General features: G+C 34.0%; 1 protein-coding gene across 1 annotated transcript in view; it reads right to left on the reverse strand.

Moving 5' to 3' along the window:
• Window positions 1–7,312, reverse strand: part of LOC141497278 (cytochrome P450 3A24-like) — a 44,823-nt gene extending 37,511 nt beyond the window's left edge. The window contains exons 1-2 of the mRNA XM_074199917.1: window positions 7,236–7,312; window positions 1,209–1,302 (exon numbers count right to left, since the gene is read on the reverse strand). Coding sequence (XP_074056018.1) covers window positions 1,209–1,302; window positions 7,236–7,312 — 171 coding nt within the window. The remainder of the gene's footprint in view (window positions 1–1,208; window positions 1,303–7,235) is intronic.
• Between the last annotated feature and the right edge of the window lie 5,002 nt (window positions 7,313–12,314).

Consider the following 12,314-nt stretch of genomic DNA (forward strand, 5'->3'; position numbering starts at 1 on the left):
ATGAAATCCTTTGACAAATCCTTTTACTTTTAGTAACTTCATACACTTTCTCAAGCTATCTCACATACATTTAATGAGTCAATGTGTCTCATTTGAGGCTCAAACCAACTTAATACGATAATAAGCAAACAGAAACACAGAAAAGATGAGTAGTTGTCCTATCTCATTCACTGACATGTCAATCTGGGTCTTTGGATTCTAATTCTTTTCAGTACCTGACACATCTTCTAATATCTCTACATGTAGTCCTTCCTTACTCTGAATCAATCCTGGAGATAAATGTTTTTATGTAGATCTTCAAAACACATCACAAAACCAGTAAGTCCTGGATTCAAGTTCTGCCTTCCTCACAATCTGGTGTGAATAAGGTAATTAATCAATACTATAAGTAACTTTCTAAATTTAAAGATTGTGAAGAGAGTCAGGCAGCAGGAATGCCACTTCTTCTGGGAATTCTGATGCCTTTAAATCACATATCTAGATATTATCCCCTAAAACACAGAAGGTAAAGGCCTCAAGGGCAGAATTTAGTGTAAAACATTCAGACCCTTGGTACAGCTAGATGGAGCAATGAATAGAGAACCAGCCCTGGAGTGTGGAGGTCCTGAGCTCAAATCTGGCCTGCAACATTTAATAATTACCTAGCTGTGGGGTGGCTGGGTGGCACAGTGGATGGAGCACCAGCCCTGGATTCAGGAGTACCTGATTCAAATCTGGCCTCAGATACTTAATAATTACCTAGTTGTGTGTGGCCTTGGGGAAGCTACTTAAACCCATTGCCTTGCAAAAAAACCTAAAAAAAATAATAATTACCTAGCTGTGGGACCTTGGTAACTCACATAACCCCATTGCCTTGCCACAAAAAAAAAAATCAGTCTCTAAGACTTTTTGATTTTAATAAAAGGGGCCCCGAATACTACTTCACACTTCATCCTACAAAATTGATGGAAAATTACACTATAACTTATCTTTGGGAAACTTGAAATCTAACAAAAAATCATAAGATCCTAGAGCTCAAGATAAAAATCCAAGGTTCTCATTTCACAGATGAGGAATCTGAAGCCTGGGAAAAATAAATTATTTGTTCAAAATCACAAAGGGAATAAACAAAACAGAACTATCATTGATTCTCAAGTCTCCAGAAACTAGAGTAAATGCTGTTTCTTTTGTACAACGACAATAAAAGAGAATTAACTCAGAGAACTCACTTTGCGATAAGAAAGAATAGTGCCAAAGAAAGGAAGAGGTGCTGGTCCTGGAATTCCCAGGTTCTTAAAGATCTTGTGTGTCCAAGTCCCATATCTGTAAAATGAAGGAAAAATTACAAAAACATTAGTTCCAAGGCAAAGGCCAAACATAGAAATGGTGTAGTGCTCTTGTCAGTAATCTGAAGGGCAGGAATAATAAAGATCACTTTTAAATAAGGCTTGGTTCACTCAGATCCAGATTCCAAGGGGGCCTTTACAGAGAAATTCCATGTCTCTCACAAATATCCTGAGATATTACAAAGTCAAGCTGAGATTCCTGGAAGTTCCACCTGAGACTCAGTAAGGTCTGAGACAACAAAGTAGATATAATCAAATTTGACAAGCTTCAAGTAAACCATCATCAGCATTGCTTCTGGAATATACTTCTGTCCAGACTCATTCCATGATTACTACAACTTAACTCTAATTCTCATGTGCTCTGAGCAAATCTCAGTTGCTAGAATAGACCCAGTTCAGGGTCAATGAATCTTTATACTACATATATACTTATATACTCAGTCTGTGAGCCTCAGACATGAACCACCTCCTCTCCAGTAAAACCTCTAAACCAAATAAATCATGCAAAACATATCCCCTCATTGTCCATATCCAAAAATGCATGTATCCTTGTGCATAGCTAGTTCATCATGTCAGAAGATAGGCAGTCTTCTTAAATTATTAATCCTTTTGGCTCTCAGTTAATCATTATGAGGATGAAAGTCTTTAGAATTTTCAAAATTAGGCTAAAATGTTATAATATTAATTATTCTCCTGGTTCTGCTCACTTTGCTTTGCATTCAGTTCAAAGTGAAGTTCAAGTCATACCTTTCTCCAGTCCTTCCTCATTTGTTTGGATTTCTACTTTCACCTTCAATTATGAGATATGTTTCCTCCATCCTTTTTCTTTCTTCCCCAGTATATTCGTTCCCTCCTTTCTTTCCCTTCTCTTTTAGCATAATCAAAGCATTACAAAAATAATTTCCAAGGCCTCTGTCATATTTGGTTCTTCTATGACCTGATCTGACATGATAATTTTATGAAATAATTGCATTCTCTATATCTTGTTAAATTATAATGCAAACACTTTGTCTTAAAAACTTTAGTCTTTTCCAGTTGCTCGCCTTTTTATATAGCTCTCTACTCTCTAGTTTGTAATCATTTTTCAACCTTTTTCAAGCCTTTTCTTCAAAAATGTTTGGAAGATTTCTATTTCATCATCAATCCCTTTACTCCAAGTAAAATTAAACTTAGCTTTACTGAATAAGTTATATTTAGTTCTTAGTATATATCATTTGCTTCAGGGAACACCATTATATTACACTATCTGCCCTGCTTTAATAGAAGCTTCAAAAATCCTATGAGATTCGGTCTGTGGCTACTCATAAATTCTTTCTAAGTATCTGCAATAGTTTGCTTTGCTTTGGAACTTTTCAGTATTGGTTCTGACTTTCCCAGGAGTTTGCATTTAGGCATCTCTTTCCAGAACTGTCTAACAAATTCATTCCATTTTTACTTTGCCCTCTAGTTTAAAGAAATCTGGAAGGTTTTCTCTCTTGATTTTCTGAAATATAATCCCTGGGTTCTTTTCCCAGTCATGGGTTATAGGTAGTCTATTGATTTTTAAATATTCTCTCCTTTATCTATTATCCAAGTCAGGTTTTTTTATATGAGAGACCTTAAATAATCCATTTTTCAATCTTTTGGTTTTAATTTAATATTTCTTCTTATTTCATAGAATCATTATCTTCTAATTTGATCCATTCAAGGTATTTAATTGTATAAGATTTTGTGACAAATAGTCAATTCTCCTAAGAGTATTCTCCACATACATCATTATTTTTCCAATTCCTTTCTCCCTAAGTCTAAATTAATTTATAATACCCTTTATATTTTAATATTTTAATGCTTGCATTGTTTCTACTAAACATTCTAATTTATTTTGTGGGCATGATATGATTTTCATCAGGGATAGTTGATAGATAGATAGATGATAGATAGATAGATAGATAGATAGATAGATAGATAGATAGATAGATAGAGACAGACAGACAGACAGACAGACAGACAGACACACATACGTAAAAAGATATTCTCTTCTTGGTTTACTGTTTATGTATTCTAGGTATCTTAGTAATTCTTGACTTTTTTGCTTCTTTGTTTGTTTTGTCATTCCTTCACTCATTTTTTTCTAGGCACCTGGCATTGTAGTCTCAACCTAGAGACATTTTGGAATTGAGGATGTGATGATAGTTCTTCTAGAGTTTTCTATACTGCTCTCCTATGTAGGGCATTAAGTCCACAGTATATTCAACTGGGGAATTTGAGTATTAAGAACCTAGTTAGCAGGTTTTCCCAAACCCCAATTTGCTAGCCTAGGATTACTCTAACTACAAAAATTTGTACTGCAGAACTTCTTCAGAGTTTTGAGTACTGATTTCAGGCTCTCTCTCTCCAAGTTCTCCCCTGTGCTAGAAGTTGAATCTATGACTCAATTTGTTCTAGCCTAACTTGACTTGCATTTTGACTTATGATCTCATTATTCAGTTGAAATCACTTCCTACAATGCGAGAAAATTCTCTTAATTGTGAAAATAAATTCAATGACTTTTTCTCAATTTTCAGAGTTCTTTACCTCTCTTTACCTCTTCACAACCCCTTCCTCTTGGATGCTGTCTCTTTAATACCTCTAACATGTTCACACCTAATTATAAACAGGATTTGTGCTCCTACCCTTAAAAAAATCAGTAATTGTGGTAGGGTGGAAAAAGATGTGAGACCTCTTTCATGATATCCTTACTTCTTCAAAGGTAGGTGGTCCACTGGATGGATCACTGGGCCTAGAATGAGGAAACCTTTTAGTTCAAATGCAATTTTCAACACTAAGTAGATGTGTGACCCTGTGCAAGTTACTTAAACCTTTACTTGCCACAGTTTTCTCAGTTGTGAAACAAGGAAGATAATGGTACCTACCTTTCAGGATTATTGTGGGGATCAAAAAAGTGTGTTGTCATAGTAGGTACCACAGTACCTAGAATATAGTACATACTTGACACATTCTTGTCATCTTACTTCTATTTTCTTTTTACTTTCCTTACAAATTTCCTTCCTTTCTAACTTTCTTTTGTTCTTTCATTATATGCTGAAGTTAAGTCAAGCTCATCCTGTACCTATCCAATATGCTTTAGGGGGCCCTCAGCTTTAATTCCTCAAAGACTTTTGCATTAAGTAAAGAAGTAAGGAAACAGTCTTGCTAAAGGTGTTTGACATTAATAAACAGGATGTTCAGTAAAAGTCAAAATAAAGATGGTAAATAGTGAGGTGCTACTTATGTTTCCATTTTCAGGTGCCTTTGAATTCATTATCCTAAATCAGAATACATTTCAGAACGTTGTAATTAGATCCATAATGGTCATGTCCACTTTTGGAGGGGAGGAGGAATCAGGTACCCTAATTCATTGTTGATAGAACTTCAGAATCAATAAGATTTTTAGGAAAACAGTGTCTCAATGTATTATAAGAGTCATAACATTGAATATAACTTTTAATCAAGGAATTTTTCTACCAAAACAGTGTCACAGTAATGAACATAAAATTTTTAATTACTTATGAACATAAGATAATATTCATTAGTTCATTATTTTTTAAAAATTGGACGCAAATATCTTTTTCAAATTTGGTTAAACTAATTATGGACATTATCATAAGCAAACATAATAGAACTCTCATATGTTAATGTACATAAGGAAATAAGGAAGAACCTTTATGAGATGAGGTACAGCAAAATCAATAAAGTTAGAATAATTACACCCTCACACCTATATAAAAGAGAAAACAAAAAAAAACAAAGAAAAGAATATGGAGTCAAGCATGGTAAAAATTTCTAGCAAACCTGGCTGGGAACTATATTATTTACTTTCCTTGTTATTTATATGTTATTTCACCTGATTCTACTTCAATATAGATTGGAGAGTAGTGAAAGATCGACTTATTTCAAAGGCTCAATTCTTTAAGCATTGACTTCACAATAAAGTTTCTAATAATTTTTCAAAGTACTGGGTATATGACACTCATCTGTATAATTAATTTTGATATTATTTATTCTGCTAAGGTATTGTTTCTCTTTTATTTAGCATGACTCCTTGCTGATTAAAACCTCAAAGTAGTATATTCAAAAATATATTTCTCTTGTCTTAGCTTTAAGTTTTTTATCTATCAAATGAGGAAGAAAATGAGGGAACTGTAGTATACAATCCTCACAATCCTTCCTAGGTCTCATATTCCGTGTCCTATATACACTGTAGTGCATCATTATACTCAGTCAGCAATAGCTCAAAGCAGCACACAGCAATGTTGACTTCCAGTACGGGACTTAGAATGATAGGATCATAAATCTAGTGCTTTAGGAGGTTTCAGAGTTCCCTCATGATATGAATGAGAAACTGAGGCTTACCAATTTAACAACCTTGGTTAAGGTCACATAACTTTGAAAGCATCAAGAGAGGAATCTGAATTTAGTCCTTTCACTCCAGGACTTCAATCTGGTTTACTAGGTACCTACTAAGCCACTAGTGTTGCTGTGATTTTTGGCATGAATGGAGAAAGATCCCAAGGCATCTAATGTTCATATTTCTCCAGTTCTGTGACCTTCTAGTGTTTCTTGATATCCCTAAGAAAGAACATGGATATTGAGACTATATTAAACTATATCCCTGTTTTATAACAGCTTCCCAGGTTCATTCCATCAATCAAGTTCATTCCATTCACTTTCAGGGGATTTTGAAAATTCTAGTATACAAGGTATATGTGAATATCAATTTCTACAACCTGGCTAAATTATTATGATTTAGAGCCTACAGGAAAAAATAAAAAGGAAGATTGATGAAGTACTTTGGTGAATTTTCCTCTACCATTCTGCAGTTCCTCATTTTGTGGTTAAACTAATCAACATGCCATGGAATAAATAAAGACCAAGGCATGCAATGTTTATATCCTATAGAGCATAATTAACAAATAAATCTTGGAGCCATCAGAAGCATTTAAATATAATTTCACAACAAATTGTGAAATTTAGAGGGTGGAAATATCTGCAATTGGGGCTCTACTGGATCTACTGCCAGTAGAGAATCTTGGATCACATCGACTTGTGGAATTTAAAAATTAAACATAGTTGATCAACTTATATTTTTGTACAAAAAAGCCCCATTGGGCGGCTAGGTGGTGCAGTGGATAGAGAACCAGCCCTGGAGTCAGGAGTACCTGAGTTCAAATTTGACATCAGACATTTAATGATTACCTAGCTGTGTGGTCTTGGGCAAGTCACTTAATCCCATTTGCCTGGGGGGAAAAAACTAAGGGAAAAAAAAGAATTACCACAAAAAAAGCCTCCATCTATAACATGTATCCGTAACAGTTTTCTAGTTCCCTGTATTTCCAAGACAGACTAGTTAAAAGATGAAGCAGGACAGGAAGTCTCAAATTTCCCAAAATACTGTGAAAAGGAGATTACCAAAATATGTCATACAGAATTCTTAAAAACGGACTGGTAGATACATCTTCAGTGCTTTTGGTCAAGATGAGAATTAGCAAATAAACTGTAATTTATTTGAACATAAGGAAATATCTTAAATTTTAAAAAAGAAAATTATAGGAAACACAATTGGAAAAATGATAAGAAAAATACAATTGATATGGACTTGGGTTTCTTTAAAGAGTGTTCTTTCTTTTTAAGTCACTAGACCAATGCTGAAAGGATATCCTCAAAAATCACTCCTTTTTTTGAAAATATAATAGAGCTTTTGATCAAGAAATTTATGGTTTTTCCTTGGTACATTATCTTCCAAACTATGTCAATTCATTTACATGAACAAAGAGATGTCAGCATTTTCAGTTAAAGTAAATATTGTACAGTAAATTACAAGTATATCCTTACAGATTTTATGCAAAGAATTGGAGCAACTAGAACAAGAGAAAAACACAAATTTTCACTCACAGATACAGAAGAGTCAGAAAGAGAACAAGCAGTGTCCAGGTTCCAACACTTAAACCTGAGATGATGTTCATTGTCATGCTCTCCAGGCAGCTTTTTTAATTCTTTCACTTTCCCTTTTCTGTGTTTGCCCCTTAGTTCTTAATACCCAAATTTCAAGTGCTTTTATAGTTCACTGAAAAAATTTGAAAACAATATATAGACTGTAAAACAAGAGGTGGAGTTAAAGGGACAACCAATTAAACTGTGATACAGTTGGAAAGTTTTGTGGATTCTATGCAAATATTCATCTCTGAAGTCCTAGAGTTTACCTTTATTGACCTATTCTGGAATCCTTTGATGGTTCAATTAGGTTCAAAAAATAATAATTAAACTGAGTCATTTCAAATATTTAATGATAAAAATTAAAAAATATATCTTTAATCCTTATCAGCAATAAGAGTGAAGTTAAAGTTTTATGGAGGTCTAAAGTACAAAGAAAACAGTCAACAAGTTAAATGTGTCAGTTGCTACAGGTACTCCTTGGGATACAAAGATGAAAATTCTACCTGTGACAATAGCTGTACGACTACAGGAAAGTCATGCAACATAGAAGCATGGGTGGGGGGAGGGAGATGAACTTACTGGTTAGAAAAGTTTGAATGTAGCATCTATCAGCTATGGCCTCTATGATCATGGAAAATTTGCTTCACAGCACCTAACATTTCTCGTCAATTATGCTAACTCTGAGAGCTCAAAGGTCTCTTCATGCTCTAGATCTATTATTTTTGAACCATAATTGCAATATCTGAGAAAAGAGTAGCAAACTTTTAGTAAACTTCTAATTGATTTTTTGTGGTATTTGAAAGAATTAAATACTACAAAATATTTGGCAAACTTTAAATGCCATAGAAATGTTAGTTATTACTAAAACTGCCCTCTGCTAATGAGATAATATCATTCATAGCTATGGAATTCAAAACCCCAATGTGTTGGGAGAGAAACATACCTGGGGAGGAATTCTCTATGGTAGCTTCATGTTGTGACCAAATCCAAGATTCTAACCAGGATTATAGACATTATCCCAAGGTAAATAAGAAGCCTTGAGTAGCAATTGATTATTTGTTTCTGCCAACAGATTAGGGGGAAATAATTCTTTTTTTCTCTGCTAAATCATGTAATCATATAATTTTAGTGCCAAAAAGGATCTTACAGGATCTTACATCAAGTGCAAAAAGAAATCTTGCCTGCAGTTCAAGCAAGTGCTCATTCATCCTTTCTCTTAGTGGTTGTTGACTTGTTTTATTCTGCTCAATTCACTGTGACATTATTTGCAGTTTGGGGGGGCAAAGACCCTATTGTGGTATTCTTTTCGAGTTCATTTTAGAGATGAGGAACTGAGAATTTCCTGGGCAAAGCCAAGATGGTGGCATGAAGCTAGAAAGCTCCCAGAACTCTAAATGAAGCCTCTAAACAGACCCTAAAGTGACAGAAACTATAAAAAACAGAGTAAAACAAGTTCTCAACTCAAAACTTCAGATGAGATCAATTACACATAGGTAAAAAGGGAGTATAGCGCATATAGGCAGCAGGATAGGGAAGACAGTGAGAGACTCTTAGTCATGACATAGCTCAGGTCCCAGCTCAGCAGGCCAGCAGTACCACAGGACAATAGTGAAGATCCAAACCTCAGCTCAGAAGGCAAAGTTCAAGACCATGAATGCTAGTGAAACAGGTAGGACTAGGTCAGGACTAGGCCTTAGACAGGGAAGAAACCACAAGCATGTGAGATGCCAGAGAAAAACAGAAAAAGGTTGGAACCACCCCCTTGCGCCAGGAGCAGAGCTCAACTATCAAAATGAGCAAAAAAGAGAGTGTTAACCATAGATAGCTATTATTCTGATAGGGACAATAAAAACACCATCTCAGAAGAGGAAAGCAGTGTCAAAATGTGAAAACCCAAAGATGTTTATGAATTAGTCTTAAATTCAAAAAGATCTCTTGGAAGAACTCAAAAGATATTTTAACAACCAAAGAAGGAAAATGGAGGAAAAAAATTAGAGTCATGCAGGAGAATTATGAAAAATTGACTGAAGAAAACAATATCTTTAAAAAATAAAATTGGTTAAATGAGAAAAGAAATAAACTTATCAAAAAGTAAAATTGATCAACTGGAAAAAAGGAAGACAACTCATTTTAAAGTAAAATTATTCAACTAGAAAAAGAAATATAAAAGTTAACTAAAGAAAATATAAATGAATTTCCCAGGGTTACCCAACAAGCATCTAAGGCTGGATTTGAACTTAATCAAGATCTGGAATTCTGCTGTACCACCCAACCCTTCTTTGAAGACCTCAAAAAAAAGGCCAACCTTCTATTTCCTGAGACAACTCAATTCTAATTCTAGGTTGTTCTAATCCTAGGGAACTTTCAATTCCATCAAGCTAACATCTCTCTCCCATTAATTTCCAAGGTTGGTTCTAGTTCTATTTTCTACTGTTTCTACTGTTCTTCAACATAACAATACTTCAAACATTTGAAGACAGCTAGCACACCTTCCTAAAATGTCTCTGTCCCAAACCAGGCATCCTCATTTCTTTCAGCTGATGTTTAGATGGTATAGAATAAAGTTCCCTATAAATCTTGATTTATTCTTTAAATAATTTCTTATTTCTTTGGAACTATTCCCAAAGGGCAACAAAAATGTGCATACTCTTTGATCCCACTACTGGGTCTATACCCTGAAGAGATGATGAAAAAGGTAAAAATATCACTTGTACAAAAACATTCATAGTAGCCCTATTTGTGGTGGCAAAGAATTGGAAATCAAGTAAATGTCCTTCAATTGGGGAATGGCTTAGCAAACTGTGGAATATATATGTCATGGAACACTATGCATGAACTGTTGTTGAGTGAGATAAGCAGAACCAGAAAAACACTGTGCACCCTAACAGCAACATGGGGATGATGATCAACCTTGATGGACTTGCTCATTCCATCAGTGCAACAATCAAGGACACTTTTGGGCTCTTTGCAATGGAGAATACCATCTGTATCCAGATAAAGAACCATGGAGTTTGAACAAAGACCAAGGACTATTCCCTTTAATTTAGAAAAAACTGATATCTTATTGTCTGATCTTGTTATCTCTTATACTTTATGTTTCTTCCTTAAGGATATGATTTCTCTCTCATCACACTCAATTTGGATCAATATACAACATGGAAACAATATAAAGACTGACAAATTGCTTTCTCTGGAGGTGGGGGAGGGAAGTAAGATTAGAGGGAAAATTGTAAAACTCAAAATAAATAAAATATTTAATAAAAAATTTTCTTATTTCTTAGTGTCATTTCTCAAATATGACTGCCATTACTAAAGCAGTGCTTCATATTGTATATATGCTTGGCAAAAGACATTGTAATTAACATCTTCCTCAGGTAAGGCATTATACCCGTTTTCTTTTTCAATTCAGTTTTTATTTTATTTTCAGTTCCATATTCTCTTTCTCTATCCTCTCCCCCATCCCCTACCCTTTGAGAAAGCAAGGGGAAAAAATCAATTAAAAATACATACATATATATATATGTATATATATATATATATATACATATATATATATATATGCTAATGCAAACCAATATCTACGTTAGTTATATCCTCCAAAAATAAAAAAGTGGGAAAGTTTATTCCAATCTGACCATTACTTCTCTGCATGGTTCCTCATGAGTACTTATCAGAGTTCTATATACTTTCAAGTTGACTATTTCTATACTATTACAATTATATAAATTGTTCTGCTGATTCTGCTCACTTCACTCTGAATCAGTCCAAACAAGGGTTTCCAGATTTTCTGAATACATTGTCTTTCTTTTATAACTGCATAGTATTTGTTTTACCATACTGATATACCAGAACTTGTTTAGCCATTCCCCAACTGTATATCCCCTCACCAAAACAAATAGAATTGTTGAAAATATTTCTGCAAATATGAGCTATCATTCCATATTTCCTCATTTCTTCATTTTGTCATTTATTACATCTTTGGATTTTAGTCTTAAAACCAGTATTGGGGGAAACTAGGTGGCACAGTGAATAGAGCACCAGCCCTGGAGTCAGGAGTACCTGAGTTCAAATCCAGCCTCAGACATTTAATAATTACCTAGCTGTGGGGCCCTGGGCAAGCCATTTAACCCCATTTGCCTTGCAAAAACCTAAAGAAAACCAGTATTGATGAATGTTTAAATTGAGATTAATATCTTTTTGTTCATACTTCCAAATAACTTACTTAATACAATGATTAGACCAGTTCAGTGCTCTTCTAATAATGCATTATAGTTCCTATTTTCCCACAACCACTCCAGGATATTTCATTCCACCTTTTGTCAATGTAGTCTATCTATGGATGTAAGATTGTATTTCAGAGTTGTTTTAATTTTGCTTTTTCTAAAAATTAGTGATAGAGCAATTTTCATATACTTGTAAGAGTATGGATTGATTTCTCTGAAAACTGCTTATTCACATCCTAGGGCCAAGTATCAATTGACAAATGGCTCTGTTCTTTTGATTTTAAGTGTGTCCTACTTGGCTTATAATTGAGACCTTGTCAGATAAATTTGTTGCAAATATGTTTTTCCCAGGTTCTCTCTATAAATTTTAGCTGCATCAGTTTTATTAATGCAAAATTGTGTAGTTTATAGAACCAAAATTGTTCATTTTACCTTCTATGTATCTTTTTTATCTCTTATTTTGTCAAAAACTCTTCTCTCTATAGACTTGGCAAGTAATTTGTTCACACTCCTCTAATTTGATTGTGATTTTAACCTCTATCTTAATCATATATTTATTTTGAGTTTAGTCTGGTATATTATAAGAGGTATTAGCATATGTTTGACTTTGGCTATTTTTCAATAGTTCTTGTTAAAGACTGAGTTCTTGTGCCCAAATCTGAAATACTCACTTTTATCAAAAATTGTTTATTCTGCTCATTTATTGCTGTGTATTGTGTTCCTTATTTTTTCCACTGATTAAACTCTCTATTTTTTTCTCAAAAGCAATTTATTTTTACAAATATGACTTTGTATAGTTTGCATAGTTTGGAAT

Source organism: Macrotis lagotis, chromosome X (assembly GCF_037893015.1).
Source record: "Macrotis lagotis isolate mMagLag1 chromosome X, bilby.v1.9.chrom.fasta, whole genome shotgun sequence".
Lineage (NCBI taxonomy): Eukaryota > Metazoa > Chordata > Mammalia > Peramelemorphia > Peramelidae > Macrotis > Macrotis lagotis.